Here is a 23,273-nt window from a genome sequence, read left to right as displayed (position 1 = left end):
TGCTTAACTGAGCTGTGGTGATGGGAGGGCCACTGGTGGGTTTGTTGAATGAATTCTTTGGTTGTGCTGACAAATCAATGATAAAGAGTAATGACATCAACAATTTAATGTGTCTCTTTGTGCTTTCATTGACTCTGCCTGTCTCCCCCCCAACTTCCCTCTTACCATTTATACTGGGTCTTTTTGACGTCGCTTTGCACCATAAATAATGTCTAATTTCTTTACGTTTGTCACTATATGTATCTTTTATCTCTTTCGTTTGTTTCTCACCACTGGTCTATCGACCCTCTCTCTCTCTCTCTCTCTCTCTCTCTCTCTCTCTCTCTCTCTCTCTCTCTGTGTGTCTCTCTCTCTATTGATCCAGTCATAGTTTTCTCAGTCTTCACAGTACTGGGCCGCTCTAATCAATACAGATAATTGTCTGCTCTCTCTCGATGCCAAACATAGTCTCCCCTCTCCGTTCTCCCGCCCTCCCTCTCTCCCTTTTTATCAATGAACCCCGGTCTTCCCTCACCCCTCCTCACCTGCCCCACCCTCCACCTCTCCAGACGGGGATTCCCCCTCCTCTAATGACGGAAGATAACCTGCTTTCTTTACCGATTTTCTCCCCCTGCCCTCCCCCGCACACATTCCTGTCTCGCCCGCTACCTCCCTTTCCTCCCTTGTTCATCGATTACCGTGAGAGTCAGGGCCCAGCCCGCCCGCCCTACAGATGTAAACACACAGACGCTGATGTTGTGGTTTAGTTGCTGTTTGACCACTGTTTGTGTGCAGCCCTTTGGTTAATCAGTGGGATCTTGTTGTTCTTGACTGCCTACCTTGATGTTACTAAAGTCCTCATCTGGCCTGCGCCCTGATTTATATACTGTATACCCAATGTACCCTCATCTGGCCTGAGGCCTGTCACCAGCTAACTATGATCTCTCATCACTTGCATTTGTGACATCAAGGTAGACATCAATGACTAACAGTGATCTAATCTACCTAATCTAATCTGTAATCTAACCAATCTATAAGGATTTAATCTGATGTGTGGGGAAACATGGCTCAACCAAAAGCTACTGTCACTACAGTTTTGATGTAAAACTGTGTAAATACTGCAAAGAATTGTGTCCTTTAACATGGCACATCATGTCTGGTCATGCCATCAACACACACTTGAACACATGCTTGATCTGGTAAAAGGGTGCTAAATGTGCAGTGAGTGTTGTATATAGGACAGAAACATTAAAAAAACTATTGCAGTATAAAGAAACAGAATGACAAGTATTACCTATATGTACCTAACATATTACTTTCATATTAGGCATAATAAGTTAAAGGGTTTTAAGAAAGTGTAAACAAGTGAAGACCAGAATGAACAAGCAAACATCCACTGTAGGACTCAGTGCAGCATTCATATTCTGACTCTACATAGGCAATTGTGTGTGTTTAATAATGTATCGACCATGCAGCCAACACGTCACGATACAGGCCTGCAGGTTATTGTACTTTATGTGTGTACAGGCACCCATGTGCACATGTAAGACTGCCTGTGTGACTGCCTTCTATGAATCAGATATGTAGCAGCGCGTACAGGTCTCTGCTATATCTTGTATCACTGAACTCAATCTGGAGCTGCACGTAAAACCACGCAAGCAATATCAATGACAATATATGTATGATTTATATACTGTATACCCAATGTTTACACAAAAATCTCAGATTCATATGCCGCAACTGATAGCTGAGGCAATTCCGCATTTCCACAAGAGGACTAAGTGAGATGGAGTTGGAAAATGTAGAAACAGTTTCCATCATGATGTGTGTCAAAATGAAATGATTTGTTATAAAATGGGAAAATAGATAGTGGAAGAAAATCATTTAAATTTGAACTGTAAAAGTGCATTGATGTTTAATGAACATGTTTGTGCAATAAATGGACGAGTTATCTGTATGACTGAATATGGTTGTGTGTTTGTTTATAAGAAGGCAAGCGTGTGTGCATGCATGTCCATATCTGAGACAAATAGTAAGAGTCTGCAGGCAAGACCCCGATTTACACGTGTGTGATCAGACTAAGCAGGGCTTAAAGGCCAGCAGCAAGATGGAGAAGAGAAAAAGAGGGTGGAGGGAGGGGTATATTGTCCTGGAGGAGATATTAGGGGGGAGGGTTGGTGTCGGACAGGAGACAGCAGGGATCCTCCTTGCCCCTATGGGAGTTGAACCTACAACCCCCTAACCTTCCTCTAGCCCTCTGGTCATGGACTTGAACCCTGTAACCCCTATTGGACAATCTGTTCTCTTTGTGGCACTATGCATGGCGTTAACGGATAAATAGGCTGTATGTGTGTGTGTGCACGCACATACTTAGATGAGTCAAGTGTTTGGTCAGTTGGCTGTGGCTTCAGTTTTAGGTCTTACCCTCTTTTAATGCTTGCCAAACAGAAAAGGGCAAAACAATGGGTGATTTGTTTTAACTCCCCAGTTTTTGTCCATGCCTCATTGGAGATCTTTGCTTTGCAAGCAAGTCTGTGTGTGATTTTAATTATTCCATTTTGCATTTCTTGTAATAGTTGTGACTAGAGTATAGCGCGTGACCTACACAGGCCCTTTTTGCCTCTCAATGCATCCCAGCTCTCTCCCTGTGTCCCACTAACGAGGACAGAAGCAGAGAGGTTTATTCATGCTCGGACCCAGCTCATTCTTCACCTGTCAACAAAATCATTTTCACCTCTGAAAAAAAAATTGGGATGAGGACAGGAGGGTGGACAGAGAAAAGCAGAAGGAAATAGGAGGAAGACAAGAAGAGGATAGGGCCTGATATACTTCACTTGGCCATTTTTGATCTTTATTTTTCTATTTCTTCCCTTGTTTGTGTTTGTGGACTCTCCTTATCAGATCCCAGCTCCATTCAGGGCTTCAGTCAGGGGAAGAAGCCAGACGCCTCCATCTCTCTTTCATTCAATCTCACTGTCTCTCTTTCTCTCTTGCTTTCACGTGCTCTCCCTCTCCTAACCTTTGAAAATAAGAGCCTTGAATTTGAATTTCAGAGCGAGCGAGCTAGCAAGTAGGAGAAGGGTTAGGATGGGGGAGGAGGAGGTGAGGAGGTGAGAGCAGGAGAGGAGAAGGAGGCTGGTGTGTGTGTGTTGGGGGGGGGGTTATCGGAGCCACGGTCGTTGAGAAAGGGCCTGCTCAGCGCGTCCCCCGGCCTCCCCCCTCAGAGGGGCCCCGATCGATACAAACTCGGAGCAATAAAGCTTTCCCCCTGTCATCTCTGCAGAATACAAAGCAGAATAGAGAGAGGGTGAGAGAAAGAGAGGAAGAGAGAGAAAAAAAGAGAGCGAGAGAGAGAGGTGAAAAGCTGTTCCGCTAGCCAGACCAATTTCCTAACCCCTTTACCCCCCTCCTCACTTGCTTCACCATCATCTCCCCAACACACCATTGCCATCACCACCACCTCACTCACCCCCTTTCCCTATATCCTTCTTTTTATCTAACGCTCTCCCATCTCTTTCCCCAAATGCACAATATATCCCCCTGGCTGAATCACTGAACAGCTATCTCTCCATAATAAATACAGCATGAATAAAGTATACAATAGATTCCCTGATTCCCAAACTATCTGAGAAAAAGGTAGAAAGGAGCAGAACAGGGAGGAAAGTGCCAACAGTGGTGGTGTGAGAAGGAAAGAAGTAAAATAGCTAGGGAGTAGGATGGATGAAAAAATAAGGTATGCTAGTTATAGGGGGGATACAATGTGTGTGAAGGGGGATATGGTATGGAGAAAAGGAAAGAAAAACGGGGGAGAGGGGTTGCACCCAGAGAAAGATGGATGTAGTGATACAGGTAGACAGGAGGCCGAGGAATATTGATGAGTAGGAGGGGGGTAGAGAGAGGAAGAGGCAAAATTTGTTGGGATGAGCGAGGGAGCAAGCAAGAGAGAGAGAGACAGAGAGAGGTGAGGGGGTCAAACAGCAATCCGTTGAATTGAGAGCCAATTACTGTAATTGTAATCTGGATTCAAAGCATAGAGACCCAGCAGCGACAAGCTCACACAGGCAACCACAGACAAACACATGCTCGCACAAAACAGACAAAAGACAGTGTGTGTCTGCATCTGTACTTGCTGTGTTGATTGCTGTGTAAACCTGCAAATATGCATGTGTGTGTGTGTGTGTGTGTGTGTGTGTGTGCGTGTGTGTTTGTGTTTGGCTCCATTCTTCTCCATTGAATGGCAGTGCAGGAGTCAGCCTGCCAATCAACTATTGTACTCTTGTCAATTTAATAATATTTCTGAGCGCTGACCTCCACTGCGCTGCACAGTGTTTGTATGTGTGTGTGGGTGTGTGCATATGTCTGTGTTCCTATATATTTTCTGTCTCTTCCTTTTTCACCTCACTCTAACCCCCACCCCTCCATCCTTCTCTATCTCCCTTCCCTGGACCCTGTCTCTCTTTCTCTCCTTTATTAGAAGAAGATAGTGCGAATCCTTCATCTCTTCTCCACTAATTCCCATCGTTATTGTCCCTCCATTCAGCCGTCTGTCTCTCTGCACTCCTTCACTTGTCCTCTTTTCTTTTCTCTCCATGATCTATATAGCTAGTTTTTTATTTAACCCATGGCTCGGCCTCCTTCCTGTCCTTTGCTGTTCTTTCTCTCCTTCTTTCTTTAACTTACTTTCAATCATTCCTGCTTCTTTTATCATTTGAAGCTCATCCCTCCATCACCTTATCCCTTTTCCAGGCCAGCTCTTCCTGTCTCATATTCAACATTGTCCCCTCTTTCTTTTTCATCATCATAGGCTCATTTTGTCAACTCTATGTCCCCCTCTCATTTCTCACCCTCCCTCTCTCCATCCTTCCTTCCTTCCTCATCCCTTTTTCCCTCCCTCCACTCTGTTCGTTCCCTGGGGAGGTCAGTAATAATGGTAGTGATGGAGTGAGAGAGGGAGGTGCGATTATTGTCTTGTCGGGAGTCAGAGGAATCGATCGGCCCAGAAATATGAGGCGCGAGAAAGAGCCGCTGTGTCAGATACAATAACCACCCGCTCCCGGGGGCTTACACACATACATGCACACACATTTAGACCCACACACATAACATACAGACACATACCCATATTCGACACAAACATACACATTTATTTTGTTTTGACGCAGGTGCAGACCCTGACACGCATGCACACCCGTACCATCTTTCTTTTTCATTAACGCAGTGCACATACATCCCTCCTCTGTGTTGCAGGAGAGTGGCGAGGCAGCCCAATCATCTACATGCTTTGATCTGAGATAAAGCACAGAAGTAGATATGTTCTGATCATTCTTCATGCACAGATAAAGGGCAAGGCGAGGAAAATCGCTCACACACCTTTCACTCACGTAGCTATAAACAGACATAAACACACACATACACGCGCATGCCGAACACACGCTCACACTGAGACCTTTCACTGCTGTTGCCTGGCAACGTGGCCGAGTGTCCAATCCGAGTGGAGAACAGTGGACGGTGATGTCACAGCTGCTGCTGACCAGCAGGTCTAAGAGAGAAAGAGAGACAGAGGAGAAGAGAAAGTTTGAATTAGAGAAAGAAAAGAGGGGGAAGGTCACAAAAAAAGAAAGGGATGGTGATGATGAAGGGGTTTGAAGGGAAAGAGGCAGAGGAGGTTAAGAACAGGCCGAGGTGAAAGAGGAGACAGGTGGGCAGAAGCAGTCCAATAAGATGATGGGTGCCTGTAAAACTATAGTACTGACACAATTTTTTATTTAGATATGAAGGTGATTAGTCCAAAATCTGATTTGTGCTGCAGGTGTAAGGCCACAATTTGGTCTAAAGTGGCCTCGGTGCTCCTTGAGCCAGTGATGAGGGCCACCAGTTTCTCCCAGCAGACCCTTCACTGTTCTGCCAAGAGAACAAGTCGAGGGAGTGAGAGGAGGAAAGAAAAAGATTTGAGTTTCAACCTTGGTAGCGCCGTGAGAGAGAGCGGTGTCTGTCTAGACAAGCCCGGCTCCCTATGGGCTGCCGAGATGATATAGAGAGGAGGGGAATGGCGTGAGAGAAGGATGGAGGGGCGGAGGGGCCAGAGGAAAAGGAGCGATTGAGAGGTATTAGGACAGAAGAGGAATAGGTGTTGTAAAGGTGTAGGCGGCGTGTACGTGTGTGTGTGAAATGGCGCCGGTCCCATGGCAGCCAACAGTGTGAGTGTGTTTTAGCCCCTGCTGCTTCTCATACAAAACCTCAACCTCTGTAGTATCCACACTGCCAGACCTACTGTTTATAATCCTGCAACTCCTCATGGGGCTACACCTGCACACACACCTCTACACTAGACTGGATTTTAAATCTCTCACCTTGTAGAATAGAGTCTTGATGTTGGACTGTGTATCGGACTTGGTGGGTCCATGCTCTGTCCCCTGTATAAGAAGAAGAATATGATGGATTATATGAATTAGAGCCAGTGTGTGCTACAGGCCTGAGGCTGCACTAGATATAGGAGGGCCAAGTCATAGAGAGATAGTGAGCAGGTTTGTAGAGCTCTGAATTGTTCCTGCAATGACCCATTATACACACTTTCTCCATCTCTCCCTCTTCTGCCTACCTTTTTACCCTCAGCTAACACCCATTCTGCATCTCCAATCATTCACTTTTATTCCCATCAGTCTTTCTCCTTCCCTTTTTTCTTTACTGTTCCTCTACTCCTGTTATTTGCTCTTTTAGTAACCCCCAATCCTCCCTCCTTGCCTCTCTCTCCCTCTCTCTGTCAGTGGAGTGATTGATGGTGCTCTAGAGGCCTCAGCCTCCCCCAATCTTCTTCCCTGGGGTCGCACCATCAGATTGTGAGTGTGTATGTGTGTTAGCATGTGTGTTTATTATTTAACAAACATAACTTTTAGTTGTAAACAAAAAACAATCTGCAGCTCATTTTCCCTCATAAAAAATGATCTAAATATACTCAGTAATTGATAATGGGTTATTTATTATTTATATAGTTTCCAGTTAATGATTTAAGAATTTGTTATATATTTTGGGCTAATATGTCAATTTCATTTGAGACCATCTGCCATTTGTCCAATATCATCTAAGTGGCAAAGCTGGAGAGTTGCTAAGTCTGGTTTCCATGGTAACCAAGGCTCAGAACTCCTTGGGGCAGGAAGCCCCCCATGGCCATGAACTCTACCACACACACACACACACACACACACACACACACACACACACACACACACACACACACACACACACACACAGATTTGCCAGCCATCTACTCAAACAAATGCATACAGTTTCACATACATACACACACACACACACACACACAGAAACACACACTTTGGTAGTATGTGGCTCAAGTGGGGTCACGAAGGCCAGATGACTTCTGACCCAAAGAAACACCCCCAGTCCAATGCACAGTTTGTCGCTGTCCTATAAGCCAATGGGTTGACTTACATACACAGACTCATAGGTGTAAAAACAAATCTGTCCATTCATGGCCCAATAAAGACATTATCGCATAAACAATTTGGCTAAATGAAACTGGGCTTATATCTGCAGCATGCACCATAAAGAGTTAAGGGGAAGAAAATCAAGCTAGAGCTGTAATGATAATTCATCTATAATTGATTAATCAATTCATTGTTGTTTAGATGTCAGAAGAAAATTATAAAAATTACCATATGAATTTCCTGCTTTCAAGGAGGTATCTTTACATTATATGTTTTGTCCAATAATCAGGTCTAAACCCAAGCACATTCAGTGTGTTATCATATCTGACAAATCAAAGTAGCAAATCCTCACATTTTAAAGTTCTTCTTTGGGCATTTTTGCTTGAAAAATAATATTTACTTCAATCACTCACCTTTGTTGACTAATCAGTTAACCATCTTATTGTTTCAGCTCTAAATTCTGATATTTCCCAAAAAATCTTATATCTGTATGTTTGTAGGAGGGCTCTGCATCCAACTCATATCAGTTTCTAAGCTGATAATTCCCTTGTGCTAAATGTGTGTGTCCACATCAATACAAGAGATGTTATATGTATTTAAGGACAGATTTTAAAAAGTAGTTTCAGTATAATAAAGCACCTTCAGTGCAGAGCTCCATGTACTTCTTAGCGAGCCCGTATCCAGCACTGCACAGGCCTGTTGTAAATCACCACATAAAGTATTTATAAGGTTAAACTTGGGAACTCTGCTGCTGTTAGCGTTTCAATTAGTGAACTCAGACCAAGGGAGAAGGGAAGGGAAAGGAGGGGACGTTCAGCGGCCTGCCACAGCTTCTCTACAAAGAATGACGGTGCTCTGTTCATGTGGATTAGAGAATCAAGAGTGCCACCTTGTGGTCAGTGTGGCCTCCTGTCAGATCAGCAAGTCAACACTTTCAGATTTGAAAATCTACGCAGTATTTCTGCTGAAACATGCCGTTCTTTTTCCTCAATATCATTCCAAGACTTTTCACTTATTTAGCACCTTCTTAGTCTGTTCTTCCTCGTAGGCGTTAGTGACAGTGGCTCAGATCTTGTTTATGTGCAGTGTTCCACTGCCATGCCACATCTATCCATCACGTGTCGAGATTCATAGCGTGGTTTTCTGTGGTGTTCACTGTGTGCAGCCCACAGTGTGGCGTGGTCAGTGGTACAGTGAGTGCTGTGACAGAGTTTTTCCTTCTGCCCGAATTAGAGTGAGGCTGTGGCTGGTAAGCATAGCTGAGTATGTCTCACATCTTCTGTTGGTGCTGACCTCCCTCGGCCGACCACCTCACACCCACTGATGTTCTCACTAGTAGGAACCCTCGAACACAGATATGATGGAGGACAGATGGTCTCATGACTTATGGTAGACTACAAATACCCATTTAATTGGTTTAGTGTGGACTGAAAATTCAGATTACTTGAGTTTTAGAGAAGTTTTGAAGGTGCATAGGGTCATGTGTCAAGAAAATGCATCATATGTTCTTCGGTATGTTCTGCTGTTTTTCTCTTGCGTGAGTGAGTGAGTGAGCGTGTGTGTGACTGGCTGTTTCCAGCCGCGCCATCACTTTCCGTCGTCACCCGTCATCCCCCTCTTTTTCACCTTGTCTATCTCTTCAATCTTAATCTCTCCCACTCTCTAACCTCTTGCGTGTCCCCCTTTCTTTTCATTTTTTTTCTCTTGTCTTGTATTTTTCTCTCCTCTGTGTGAGTTCCTATTCTTCTAAAGCTTACTTCCTGTTGTGTTGCAGGATGTGGGGAGGAGGTGGGGCTTGGGGGGTGTGGACTGTCATGTGTCAGAGAGAAAAAGGAGGGAGAGTGATTCTCTCAACCATATGATTTAATACACTCCTCCTTTTTGCTTAGAGACAGACGGAGAGAGGGAGAGACAGAGTTTTCTTTAGGTAGCGCACACACACACACACACACACACTCTCACACAGACACAGATATGACCAAGACAGCAGCCCTAGCAGCAAAGGACTTCTCCAGTATGTGGTTGCCAGGTGAGTGCCCGTCTGTGCAGCTCTCTCTCTCTGCTGGCCTTCATTTACCAAGACCAATTAAGCTTTGTGTGACAGAGATGTAAGCGTGTGTGTGTGTGTGTGTGACAGAGAGAGAGTGAAAGAGAAGTGTTTCTACGCTGTTGATTAATGCCACTGGGTCTAACAAGCTCAGCTAATTAGAGGACATCAAACAGTGAAAGGTGGTACGAAGAGAAGGATGGGGATGGATGGAAGGATGATGGATGGATGGATGGACGCCTGTCGCAGGCAGAGGGAAAGGTCAGACACCTCGCCAGCCCATAGCATGCATCTATGTGTGTGAGTGTGTGTGTGTGTAAAGAGTGAGAGAGAGCGTTTTTTATAGAATGCTAAATAAGCTTGAGGTGATACAGTTTATAAAATTTTGTTTAAAATATGTTTTGAATATCAGTGTTGCTTGTGTGTCTCGCGTCTGGTTCTATATTGTGAACACCCTTCTTTTGGTCTTTTTGATGCCAAGTACTGGAGGACTGCTACATTATTTGTGTTTTTTTATAGATATGTAGCTGATAATGTTTCTTCCTTTGCAACTTTGAAGCCGGTCTTAACTTGTGTGTGTGTGTGTGTGTGTGTGTGTATGTGTTTGTGTGCACACGTGTGCCTGTGTGTGTGTCTGCGTGTCTGTGTGTGCGTGTGAGAATTTCAATGAATCTAAAACACATTTCGTAAAGCATTTAGGTACAAAATTCATGTTTACACAAAAAAAGAGATGATCAAAAGAGGAAATACCTAAAGTAAATGTCATTCTCTGTATTTAAAAAAAAATAATGCCTTGTTTTGATGGTCAGCTTAGGCTGCGAAGGGTCACATTCTCAGCTGATTGATGATGAGTCTAAAAGCACAGAAGACACTTAGCTGACTCACCAATTACCAGAAAGCTAGTTTTAAATGTCAATTAGCTCACATTTCTCATCCTTTGGTGTCTTGATATGATATCTAAGAAAACAATTTTTTTTCACAGTGAACATTTGTCAAGGAGAGTTGGTTTGAAAATTACCAAGTCACTTCTTAACCTTAATGCGGTCACTGATATGATGTTCTGTAAGTTACTCTGACCAGGGTGACACATCCTCATCACATACTACAACAAGCAAGAATAAACCACATTGCATCACAATTTGGTTAAAACAAAGGTCCATGTTAGTGTGATACTTTAGAAGGTAAAAACAGAAATGTCTCAATGATAATTAATGCCATAATTCAAAGGCAGTAAATTAGGAATATTAAGTGTTGGCTTTCATTAACCCATTTCCTGTAGCATTAACTTAGTCCTCTTGTACATCAGTGCAGTGAGCATAAAAACCCTTTTCTACCCTAAAAGTTAATGTACATAATATACAATAGAAACTATCCGCAAGTTTTTCATTGGCAAAGGACTATGTGTCAGGAATTACAGTATAGGCTCTTTATTTAGTTATGTGTTGTCTTTGTGTAGTTATTTTCATCACAGAGTGTGTAAGAGCAGCTTTTTCTTTTTTCATAATGTGTTTGAGCTGATATTTAGCATTTTAAGCCATGATCAATTTTAAAAACTTAAAAAAAAACATAACTTATGTTTGATAAGATTACTCAGAGAGTCCACAGTAAAGGATTTAAGGAAATGTCAGAACCTTGATGGTTAACTGCTGCCGCTGTGATATCTCACTTGTTTTTCGTTTCTTACTTTATTGTTGGAATTTTCTTTTCAGTTCAGCACTTAATCTCAAAGCCTGCTTTGATCTCTTTCATTACTTAGAATTTTCTTGTTCAGCTCCTTATTTTACTCTCTCAGCTCATCACTTCTCAGCTCATCACTTCAAGAGACACACAGGAGGTGTTGATAGTCTGTCTTTGACAAAGTAAATATTTCAATCCAATTTGTACCCCTGAGTGCCGCTTGGTTCTAGTTAGTTGGTGTAATGACTCCAGTTCCCAGACACCCCCCTTGGCTTTGGGGTTGTGTCCTGAATCAGGAAGTGGGGTGAGGGGTAGTGGGGTAGTTGCGGCGCAGTTTCATCTCAGCCAAAATACCCAGAGGAGAATAACAGAAACAGTCCAGACTGAGGACAGACACCGTTGTTCCTTGTTCCTTTCTGTTGCATAATTTATTCATGACACAGGATTATACAGCATTAAAGTTGTCTGTTTAAGATACAGTATGATGTAGCATGCCGAGCTCACTGGATTCAAGATAAACCCTGAGCTTTGCTGTAAGATTAGCATACACTAACAGCTTAATTATAGACAGGAGAAACATAGTAATTAAACTTTGTACTCCTTAAAAAGTTTCTTAACAATACTGTAAATACAGTATTTATACTGTACAAAGACAGAACAAGGAGCTCCTGGTGTATCCTCTTATTGTCATGGTTGTTTAATCACTTGATTAAACTGCCATTCCTGCAACTCAGCTGTTTTTACATTACAGTCATTTGTATGTTTGTGTGTGTGTGTGCATGAGTGTAGCAATGTGTTGTAAAAAAAGAACAAGGTTTTAAAAAATGTAGTGAAAGAGAGCAAGAGAGAGTGAGAGAGATCAGGCTAATATTAATAGCCTCACTGACAGTAAGTGTTGGGTTTAGCACTCTGCGTTCAACCGGCTACAAGGGGAAGTCAGGAGGGGAAGTGAGAAAAAGACACAGCATCTTGATATACTGTCCCAACACTGTATTACTGACCACATTATCCACCATGCTACTGTCTGTAGGCCATTTTTAACTAAGAATCAATACACACCATCACCATTTGCCCCGCAAACGGACAGTACAGTACGAGAGGCAGCACTATGGAAACTTCACATTACAGCTATTTTATGACCGGGGCAGTCATTTTATATGGTGTGTGTGTACTGTACCCTGCACTACTGATGATTTGAGCAGAAGATGGTCCAAAATGATAGTGAAAGTAATTTTTTACTGTTTTTCTAATTACACCATGCATTTATAAAAGTATCTACCTACAGCACGAACAAAGTTTTAAATGTGTAAGGAACATGTCACGTTTTGTTGTGGGTTTTTTTCACAAGATATTAAGCAACACTGGACAATTTGTTTAGTTTCACTGAGAGCTATTCTATATAATAACAAAATACTAAACCTGTGCAATGTTGGGAAAAACCACAGATTAACTCTAATAAGAGATTAACCAAATGTTTGGATCCTCATGGTTTGTGACCAAATTAGCTTTTTGCAGAAGTCCATTTATTTGAGGGAAATCCTGTGGTCACTGTGTGTATCCTGACCCTGAGTAACAGTGAGTTGTGTTGGCAGAGTTGAGCTTTTTGAGTTGACTGACACATCCCCCTTTGTATAAAGACTGCATGTATCCATGTCCTCACAGCTGTCTCACTGAAACAAATGTGTTGCTGCTGCTGAATGTGCATCTGATTGGGTACTTTCGTTTGAAAGTAGCATCAGGCTTTTGTGGTCAGTGCATCAAGTCTCTCATCATCTCCATGTGTCACTGCTGCCCCCCAATGGTGGAAACCACACTTGACCGCTAGCTAGCTGGCAGTCAGGCAGGAGTAGTTTCTGTATTTGGTGTGTCGTATTGATAAAAACATTGCAACAAGCTGATTGGAAAAATTTCCATTTGCCATAGTGTCAGCGCTTTCTCACCTGCAACACGAGAAACAACAGGATGAAGGGAGGAGAGATAAAGTGGAGAGTAGGGGGGTGAAAGGGGAGAGAGGAAAAGGGGGAGGGAGACTGAGAGTTTATTATGCAGGTGGCAGATATAATTAGTTGGTCGTTGGGCAGATTTGCATGTTTTCACAAAAGGGAAGTAGCACTGTATGTGTGTGTGTGTGTGTGTGTTTGCGTATGTTAGGGGGTGAGAGAACAGAGGGAGAAAAAAAGGGTTTCAAATGGACACAACAAAAAGTTGCCTTACAGTTTGTGGTTAAGACAAATAAAAATGCTTTTTATAGTGAGATAATAGCAGTGGGTGATTAACAAAAACAAAACCGCTTCATGTGTCACAACCACACACTCCACTCCGCTCCCATTTCATCGTCTTTCCATTCTTTCCTACCCTCTTTCCCGTGAAAATGCCTTATTGCCTTGTGCTAAACAGAATTATAAACTCAAATGTCTTGCCTCTCTCCATCCACTGCTGTTACCATAGGGACTGTCCCAATACAGTATCAACCAGGAAGTGATGTGGTCTTATAATGAATGACACACAACATGAGACATTTTTAGCTGCAAGCTCCCACGTAAACACCTTGAGTTAAATTTAGAACAAGCAAACACCTTAGGTCAACCTACTCTATGTTAAACCACTAATTGGAAAGAATGAATGAATGTAGGCTGCACTGATCTTGTGAGTGATTCAGCCACATTGTTTGGTCTACAGTGTGTAGGCTGAGTCTGTGACCTGAAAACAATAAAACTTAACCTATCTAACACTGACTTCCTTGGTCACGTCTTTCCCTTTTCGTCATCGAGATCCTCATCACCTTCTTTGTAAATGTCTCTTATTCTGCTTTAGTATGCAATTTTTGTCTGACACAGATTATAGAATCACTCCTATGTTGTTGATCTGTGTATCTTCCTGTTACAGATATCAGGATGTCAAAGCCAGCAGAGGTTGAGAAAGTAGGGGCTGATTCACCACTGGACTGCACAGGTAAGATGCAAATAAACACAGCGAAATGCAAGTTGCATATATTATGAATGTAAAATTCTGTGAGTGCATGACACGTACAGTAGTGTGGCAGTTTTCCTGTGCATTTGTGCTCAAACGCGTGATTAAGTTCTCACTTTTTCCTTTCCCACCCACTCAGATTCAGAGCGGAATGGACCTGAATCAAATCACCAGGTACATCTAAATCCTGTGATAATCACATTTATCTTCCACCACTTTCACCCACATTACTGAGCCACCAAAGTCACATTGTAATCAATACGATGTCAGAAATAGTTGTTTTTTTTAATGCACGTCATAATTTTCAGAGAACAGGAAGGCATGATCAAATCAACTTTTTAATTTAGTAAATAAAATAGAATTAGTAAAAGTGAATGTATTAAAAGTGAGTAATTCCTGATAATGAACGTACATCTGTTTCTCCTCCCCTAGGCTCAGTCAATGAAGGTCAATCCTTTTACTCTTTCGCCAACTCTGAGCAGCAACAAGGTGTGTGTGTCACTGAACTGTCTGTGCATGTCTGTGCATATGTCTGGCCCTATGTTTGTGTGTCTTTTATGCCTTAACGTCACATAATAGTTTATTGACAGTATAACTGCCCCAGCTTTGTATTAATTTCAATGCACTGAATTGCTCTTTTGTCGTTTTCATCATTGAGGTTCGTCATGTGTTGACTCTCCACCCAGTCCTGAATGTAAACTAATTCACTAAGAGTATAGAGTACGATGGCACTCTCCTTTCACAAAGCCCATTCAAAACTTAAATAAATCCATAATGCTCCAACTTAGAAAAAGGTTAATTTTTTTCGTTTGCATACCACAGGAGATATGCAAATCAGTCAGCTAGAAGAATCTTCTCTGCTGGTTGAGACATGCCTGGATCTGGGGAAAACAATCATTAACTAGTGTAAACATTCCTCAAACATATTTCTGATCAAATTATGTCTCAATGGCTTATGGCTGTGTGATATGATACTATATATATATCATATGAAGATAGAATAACATCTTATGTTCTATCACAGTGGTTCCCAACCCTGGTCCTCAGGGACCCTCGGTCCTCCTTGTTTTCCAACTACACCCGCACAACTAGTGCCCTACCCCCTTCTGTTTACCTGGATCAGGTACGTTCAGTCAATCAGAAGTCGGAATATACCACCTTGGATTAGAAGGGGGGTGTGGGAACTTAGGGTAAATTGTTATCTTCCAGCTCCTGATTGACTGAACATACCTGGTCCAGGTAATCAGCACTAGTTGTGTAGGGACAGTACCGAGAATTCCCGAGGACCAAGTTCGGAACCACCGCTCTGTCATTTATGTGGTTGGCTTTATATGGTTTCTACACCACGGTGCGGATGCGGCAGAAGTGTAGCACCAGAAACACACGCGGAGGAGAGTGAAGGTGACACAGAACGAGGAGATGTACCTGACAGTAAGCCAAGATTTCCATCCACCACTGTGTCGAGCAGATGAACCAGCAAAACTTATAGAGGTCATCTATGAAAACACAACGTACTAGTTAACAGCAGCTTGCAACACAGCCACAGCCGCTGAAAAGACTGGCGGCAACTTTTAAGGTGGAATGATTCCAAACGCTCTACTCAACGCATAAATTCATGTTGTGCATCATTTAGACCACCTTAATTCAATACAACGACTTTGAACATTACACATGTTTCATTGCTTCTGTTGTTGAGGACAGGATATTCCAACGCTAAAACATGTAAATAAAAAATACAGCGGCATCATGACCAATGCAATAATTAATCACTATCTGTAATTCAGACAGTGATTAATAAGAAATTGGCCTCCCGAGTGAATTTGCAGAAATTATGCTCTAGCGTGATGTATTTAGTTATCAGGGTAGGACATTCCTGTCATCATCTCATTGATGATGAACCTTTAAAAAAAAAATTAAATAATTTGGCAAATTAAAATGGAATCTTATGAGCACTATCTGAAAATGTAAATATTAGCATGCCCTTAAATAGACAATGTAGCTTTTTGACTTTTGTAGCTGGCTCTTTTGAAGGGTGTGATGGGTACGTTTCCTGTCATATGTTGGTGATATTAGATCTGTGTTTAGTTCAGGAACCTGGGAGATACCACTTCACCCTGAGGTGGGGTGGTATTTTCAGCTTCTGATTAACTATAAATACCTAATGCAGATAATAATCAGTGGGGTCCTTGAGGACCTGGATTGAGAACCATTGGTATATGTAGAGGTTTTACAGTTACATTCTGCCATTTGTGCGCTTTCGGCAATAAAATCACGCAAATGCTTAAGAGAAGAAAGCCAGTTTCAGAATTTCTTTTCCTATGCTTTTTTTAAAATTAATTTTCTACACGTGCCCTTCTGATATCTTTCCTCCACACAGAATAAGATGGAGGAGTGTGGTGAGATGTCCCCGGCCCTTCCTCCCCCTCATGGCCCGCCCCCCTCACAAACAGCCCTGCAACATACACAGCTCATGCTGACCGGCTCCCAACTAGCAGGAGTAAGGCAGACATATGAAATGTGCACACTAAAACACACGCTTTGCCTTTTTCTTGCTTGCTTCTCTGGGGCTGCTTTTTGAACACTTTGTTTCCATCTTTGTCACCTCCTGTTCTTCCCTATTTTCTCTCTCTCCTATCCTCTCTGCCAGTTGACAGCTCTGCTGCCAGCACAGCAGCAGTTGTTGTTGCAGCAGGCTCAGGCACAGCTCCTGGCTGCAGCTGTGCAGCAGTCCAATGCAGCTCACGCCGCTCACGCTGCCCACGCAGCCGCCCAAGCCAATCAGCAAGCTCAGGCAGCAGCAGCAGCAGCAGCAGCAGCCGCAAATCACCAAGCCCAGCAGCAGCAGCAGCAACAGCAGCAGGCAGGACAGACAGGCCAGCAGGCCCAGTTGCAGTCGCAGGGACAGGGACATAACCCACAAGAACAGACAGTCCAAAGTGTCCCTGTCCCACCACCTCCACCACAGCTCACCCTCTCCCAGCCAATCCAGCTCACTGCCCAGGTACTGACTGCCAATCAAAGCCACTATCTGAAGACTGGCTTGATTGAGGAATTGGGCCATGGAACAAGTCTTCTTGCTTCTCTGTTGTGTATATTTTGTGATTCACACTTTCCTCCTCGCTTACATGCACAAGTTTTTCCTTTCTTGTATCGACATATGCAGTAACAAAGTTTTTCCTCTCACTTCTTTACATCCAAATTAGCACGTCTTCACAGATGCTGATGGATAAGATACTTACATGCGTTCTAGCTTAACAAAATCATGCGTGTTTGCTTTTCTGTCTGATCTCTCCATTCTCTTGTGATTGAACAGGACATCCAACAGTTGCTGCAGCTTCAACAGTTGGTGTTGGTGCCTGGTCACCCGCTTCAGTCTCCTGCCCAGTTCATTCTCCCACAGGCACAGCAAGGCCAGCAAGGTGAGGGGGAACCTTTCGTTTACAGTTTTTATGTTTTTGGCAGAAGCTAGTTATAGATTTAACATCAAATTTACCTTTTTTGTTACAAATATAGTTGATAATGGCAATTTTGTTTCCTCAGGACTCCTATCTACACCAAATCTTATTTCGCTACCTCAGCAAAATCAAGGCAGCTTGTTGTCTACTCCAACCAGAATGGGACTCCAAGCACAGGTACCGTATGCAGAAACTTTAAGTCAGTGGAAAAGGAAAACCCAGTCTCTCCACTAGTGATAACCAAACACTTGTTTTTCTCACACTCTTTCTCTCTCACTTTCATTCCTCACATTGCGCCTGCTGCAGCGTGATAAGAGTGTGGAGGTGAGCAGTGGTGTAGGCGGTACTACAATGCCCTCTGTGACCGCTCATCCCGAGGAGCCAAGTGACCTGGAGGAGCTGGAACAGTTTGCTCGCACTTTCAAACAGAGGCGCATCAAACTGGGCTTCACACAGGTAGGGGGTGACACGGGCAGGTTACACTAGTGTTGAATAGTTGTTTGACAACTTGTCTGAAGCATCTGTCTTTTATCAGGGAGATGTAGGCTTGGCCATGGGGAAGCTGTATGGCAATGACTTCAGCCAGACCACCATCTCCCGCTTTGAAGCCCTCAACCTGAGCTTTAAGAACATGTGCAAGCTGAAGCCACTGCTCGAGAAGTGGCTCAATGATGCAGGTGAGCTGTCGTTAAAATAACAGTAGCTTCAGATCCAGATATAATATATATTCAAAGAAAAGTTGAGTTGTTTTTTTTTTTTTTTTTACATCTCTGTGTGTTTGTTTTTCTCCTTCAGAGACCATGTCCATAGATAGTACCCTGCCCAGCCCCAGCTCGCTGTCTTCTCCTTCTCTGGGCTACGAGGGGCTTCCTGCTCGCCGCAGAAAGAAGAGAACCAGCATCGAGACGAATGTACGCGTGGCCCTGGAGCGCTCATTCTTGACGGTAAGATAATTACCTTTTATTGTTTGATAAAAATGCTGGCTTAACTTATCCTTCACTCTCATATCAGGTGATATGCTTTTCTTGGGTGGACTGATTTTTGCTACATATGTTTTTATAGAGGCAGTATAAGTAGGTATTGTTACTTGGTGTTAGAAAATGCTGTAGTGAATGTAGTTTTATGAGACTTGAAATCATCACCTTAACATTGGTTAGCAATTTCTTTGTTACGCCATTCTTGTCTGCAGACTTTGAATATGCCTTTTAAATCCTCTTAGTATTAATAAAATTGTTTCTATAATTTTTATTGGTGTTTCTAATGTTTTGAATCGTATGACTGAAATTTTGAACTAAATTCCTCTCGCCCTTCCTACCTGCAGAACCAGAAGCCTACCTCAGAAGAGATCCTGCTCATTGCCGAGCAGCTCAACATGGAGAAAGAGGTGATCCGAGTCTGGTTCTGCAACCGCCGGCAGAAAGAGAAACGTATCAATCCCTCCAGTGCCACCCCTCCCTTGCCTAGCCAGCCTCCCGCTGGCCCACCATCACACAAACCTTCCTGCTACAGCCCTCACATGGTAAACATCCAATCCCTGATACACTTCCTCATATAACCTCCCCTGTATGTTTTATGATGAACGGCCGTTATTCAGCTGTCTGTAGTTTAATAAACCCCTGTCTCTCTGCCAGATGTCCAGCCAGCTGTCACAGGCCGTGACCAGTCTTAGCAGCACAACAGTGTCTACCATGTCCTCTGTCTGCCCCCTGACTTCCAGCCTCACCTCCACCCACCCCTCCCTCAGCTCCGCACCCTCCCCAGTGACTCCCCCTCCTCCCCGCAGTACGGCCAGCCCAGCCACTCCAGCTGCTCCTAGCCACAGTACACTCAACCTTAACACAGGGTAAGTCTTTCACTACACACCACGGGGAGTCCCCTGACTTTCACGTTACCCAGATTATGAAAATTAAAAAAAATAAATAAATAAAAATAAACATTTTACTCACTCACAGGGATATCTAATCATTTCAGTAGTCAGTGTTTTATGTCATCAGGTTTTAACATATTTATTTCTGAAGGGGCAAATATGCTTCTACACAAGTGCTTGAAGGACAGTTTTTTTTTTTTTCTTCAACCCCCTCCTTCCACAAATTTCACACATCATAATTCAGAGGAGGCTCTTTCCAACACTTACTCTAATTTTCTAAAACCTCATGACACTTAGTCCCACTCAATGCAACCACTTGCCAGGTGTGTGAAGCTTCTTTAAACCGTGATTTCTGTTGAATGCAGGCTCATGAGTCACACACAAAAGCTGAAAGTGTTTGCTTCTGTCGCTCTTCTCTCTGAGAGACAGTTTTTAACTGCACTTTCAGGTGTGGTCATAAACAACACCTATAACACACTGACATTCCATTGTGGTCCTACAACAGGTCATACATTACAGATTATTTTTCAGCATAACACAGATTTCAGCCTCCACCCTGATACTGTGGAAGTGAAAGCTTTTATTTATTTTTTTAGGCCTGGTGTAAAATGTTAACTTTTTAAAATTTGAGCAACTTTTTTTCTTCAGAATCAAAGTCTATTAGTGCTTTTATTAGCGCTATTTTAACTGATAAAACAGACTATACAGAAACTATCTAGACTACATAATACCTAGTTCCTGGAAAATTATGTTTCTGTTTTACTGTTGTTAGCACCACAGAAAAAACCCATTCCTCCCCAACGTAATAACTCGTCAGCAAAAATCTTGCTACATACCACCAAGAGATGAGATAGGAGGGGTTTTTTGTAATTTAGGGGGACTGGCCCTTCAAGGTTTTGTTTGGTTATCTTTTTATTGTCCAAATGACAAAATTATTGCTAAGACAATATGTTTCTTTGTCCGTGGTGGCTACACACAACAGACAGTGCCACTACATGCATCCACACATTCCCATTGCTCTGCATCAATACCGCACTGCACCAAGCTTGGTTCACCTGCAGTTTGTAGTTAAATGTTTGATACTGTACACACACACAGACACACAGACACACACACACACAGGCTGTGTCTGAAACACTCCCAATTTACTATATAGTGCACTGCAATTACTGACCACAGTGTTTTCATTGTGAATCAATCCACTATTTAATGCAAGCAAAACATTCACAGTGGAACAAAACAATGTACCATTTACCATGTTTGTCTGAAACCTTTTTACAGCTCACTTATGATTAAACTAGTGAGTCTCCCATATATAGAGAGTAGTAAAGGTCGGAGTGATTTCAGATGCACCCACAGTGATTGTTTATGCACACACACTGATATCCCAACATGCTGTTGGGCACCACTGCTTCCCTCTGTGCAGCAGTGCATTCTAACCCTGTGTGTGTTTGTGTGTGTGGTTCTTGTGTTCACAGCTTATGGCGTATGGGTAAAAAGAACGGTGAGGTGTCTAACTACATCACCGATTTTGCTGCAAACTTGAGGTGAATACGACAGGAGACACACAAACATGCAGATATACAGTACTGAAAAACTGCTATCTTGTATTAAAAATGCACAGTTAATGGAAGTTTGTTTATTGATATTTGCCAACATGCTCTTTTTGTCTTTCTACATTTTCAACCTCTTGTTTAAATATGTGCATCTACCTGTCAGCAAACTAATGTTCTATATATGAGCAAAGCTGAATTTGTGTTCCACTTGTCCTTGCTGCTAAACCTGTCTTTCCTTAACCTTTTTTCCCTCTGCCTGTCTGTGTTTCTATATATGCTTGCACATGTATGGTGTTGTGTGTGTCTGTGTGTGTGTGTGCGTACGTGAATGTGCTTGTGATAAACAGGAACACTGTGATGGGAGTTAACACAGGGATGAACCAAGCCCTCCTCGGTAACAATCCCCTGGCCACTATCCAAGGTGTGTGTAGGAGAGACATTGAAAGGCAAATGGGTTTATTTCAGGAGAAAGAACAGAGGCACAATACTTACCTCCGACACCGCTGATAAACATAATACACTTTAGAAGTCAAGACTGAGGTAGAGGTCTACCTCATTATTTGATTTTAGAAAAATCTTAAGGTCACAGCATACATAAACAAACTAAAAAAAAAAACAAGATTTTATATTTAGTGCACAGATGGTACATTTGTCTTCTCTCATACACCCTAGTACACACAGATCATTGCTCAAACTTAGACACATACTGTACAGGACACGTGCATTCACACACTTCCCTATAATTAAAAACTACACAATAATAGCACGGGAAAGTGTGCAATCTCACAGGACTGGCCAACAAATGGTCCCGAACATCAACAGCAAAGCAATTTTAATTGTAGTCTGTGTTCTAAAGGGTGAGAAGGGGAGAGAGGCGTATTAAAAACAGAAGTGTGATGATGAGTAATGCAGTTACGCATGGTAGGTGAATCAAATCGCAATGGTGGACTGCTGACTGGAAACACAGATGAATAGGCTTGGCAGTGTTTGCTCATCCACAGTTATTAAGTAGCAGAAAGAGAAAAAGTTGTAAAGAGAAAAAATTGACTTAATACTTATGTTGCCATTAACATCCATTTATCCATCCCATCAAGTCTGCATGTGTGAGTGAGTGGTGATTAATGTGTGAGCTGTGTCTGAGCCTTTCATCTCCTCATTTCATCATTAGTCAAATGTGTTAATTTTAAGTTAAGATCATTTTGATTTAAACTTGTCAGTCATCAAGATTTGACGTCAGACCTTCAGAATTAATAACCTTCGTTAACTAGTTTACACCACTTTTGGTACATAAGTTCTGCACCACAAGTAGCATCAAAAGAAAACAATTAATTGCACACTTTTGAGTATTAGCAGTGCCTAATGGTTTTTCTCTCTTGAGAAAAAACAAGTGCTATGCAAGCACAAACATTAGGTTGCATTTGCTTGCAGCATTTTTTTGTGTAAAAGAAGCTCAGCAGGAAGCATGAATATAAAAGACAGCTAATCACACACCTTGTTTCCATAACAACAGACCACTTATGTCAGCTTATCTGTTCTTTTTTTTTTTACAGATATTATACAATTATAACAACAGGCTTTTATCTGTACTGCAGATTACAATGTTCACATCATTTTGTTTTGTAGAAAATGTAAACATTTCTCAGCAGTCATTCAAATGGTTCCCTACAGACAAACAAACAGGTGTATGCTGCACCTTGTAGCCCCTCCCTGTTCTACCATTTAAAATTAGCAGTGACGGTTATTCTCCACCTACTTCTACTAAACGCAGCAAGTTCAGTCACTTTCTTTGGTTTGGCTCTGTATCACAGGATATTATTATCTTGACTAGGGTTAGATTAGGTTGGTTGACAAGAAGGTGGTACATTTGGGTGCAAAAGTTTGCATCCTCTCATTTTGAAATATAAAAATAATTTTTTTCATTAAAATAATCAAGTTCAAATAGTTTTTAAATAATTAAACAGGGGGGTGCAAACTTTTTGATATGTATAATTATTTTTTATTTATTTGTTTATTGGGGGGGTCCTTTCGCCTTATCCCGCAAGTTCAGGGTCACCAGAGACAATCATTAGTCCACATGTTGATTTGGCACAGTTTTTACACCGGATGCCCTTCCTGACACAACCCTTCCCAATATCTACCGGGCTTGGAACGGGCACAGCTCGGGATGGGAATGGCCTGTTGGGGGTTCAGTGTCGTTCCCAGGGACACTTTGACATGTGGTCGAGAATCCGACCCTATGGTCGGTCAGCCACTAAACTTTTGCACAAATATATTTTTCAT

The 23,273-nt window shown here is 42.4% G+C and overlaps 1 protein-coding gene across 9 annotated transcripts in view; it reads left to right on the top strand.

Annotated features, from left to right (window-relative positions):
• The window catches only part of pou2f2b (POU class 2 homeobox 2b), a 45,137-nt gene that overhangs the window by 14,042 nt on the left and 7,822 nt on the right, over window positions 1–23,273 (top strand). Inside the window, exons 1-15 of one of the 9 annotated variants that reach the window (XM_067509481.1) lie at window positions 9,294–9,450; window positions 14,032–14,097; window positions 14,255–14,289; window positions 14,548–14,604; window positions 16,493–16,612; window positions 16,763–17,116; window positions 17,429–17,534; window positions 17,656–17,747; window positions 17,877–18,026; window positions 18,106–18,247; window positions 18,366–18,514; window positions 18,892–19,089; window positions 19,202–19,413; window positions 20,916–20,984; window positions 21,341–21,414. In XM_067509481.1, the coding sequence (XP_067365582.1) occupies window positions 9,396–9,450; window positions 14,032–14,097; window positions 14,255–14,289; window positions 14,548–14,604; window positions 16,493–16,612; window positions 16,763–17,116; window positions 17,429–17,534; window positions 17,656–17,747; window positions 17,877–18,026; window positions 18,106–18,247; window positions 18,366–18,514; window positions 18,892–19,089; window positions 19,202–19,413; window positions 20,916–20,984; window positions 21,341–21,414 (1,879 nt within the window). In that variant the 5' untranslated portion in view covers window positions 9,294–9,395. Of the gene's footprint in view, window positions 1–9,288; window positions 9,451–14,031; window positions 14,098–14,254; window positions 14,290–14,547; window positions 14,605–16,492; window positions 16,613–16,762; window positions 17,117–17,428; window positions 17,535–17,655; window positions 17,748–17,876; window positions 18,027–18,105; window positions 18,248–18,365; window positions 18,515–18,891; window positions 19,090–19,201; window positions 19,414–20,915; window positions 20,985–21,340; window positions 21,415–23,273 lie in introns of those variants that run through there. The other 8 variants (XM_067509474.1, XM_067509473.1, XM_067509478.1 and 5 more) reach the window with 8 other exon arrangements.

This window comes from Channa argus, chromosome 7 (genome assembly GCF_033026475.1).
Source record: "Channa argus isolate prfri chromosome 7, Channa argus male v1.0, whole genome shotgun sequence".
Taxonomy (NCBI): domain Eukaryota; kingdom Metazoa; phylum Chordata; class Actinopteri; order Anabantiformes; family Channidae; genus Channa; species Channa argus.
Note: the sequence above shows the minus strand (reverse complement) of the source record. Positions and strands in the feature narration are given on the sequence as shown.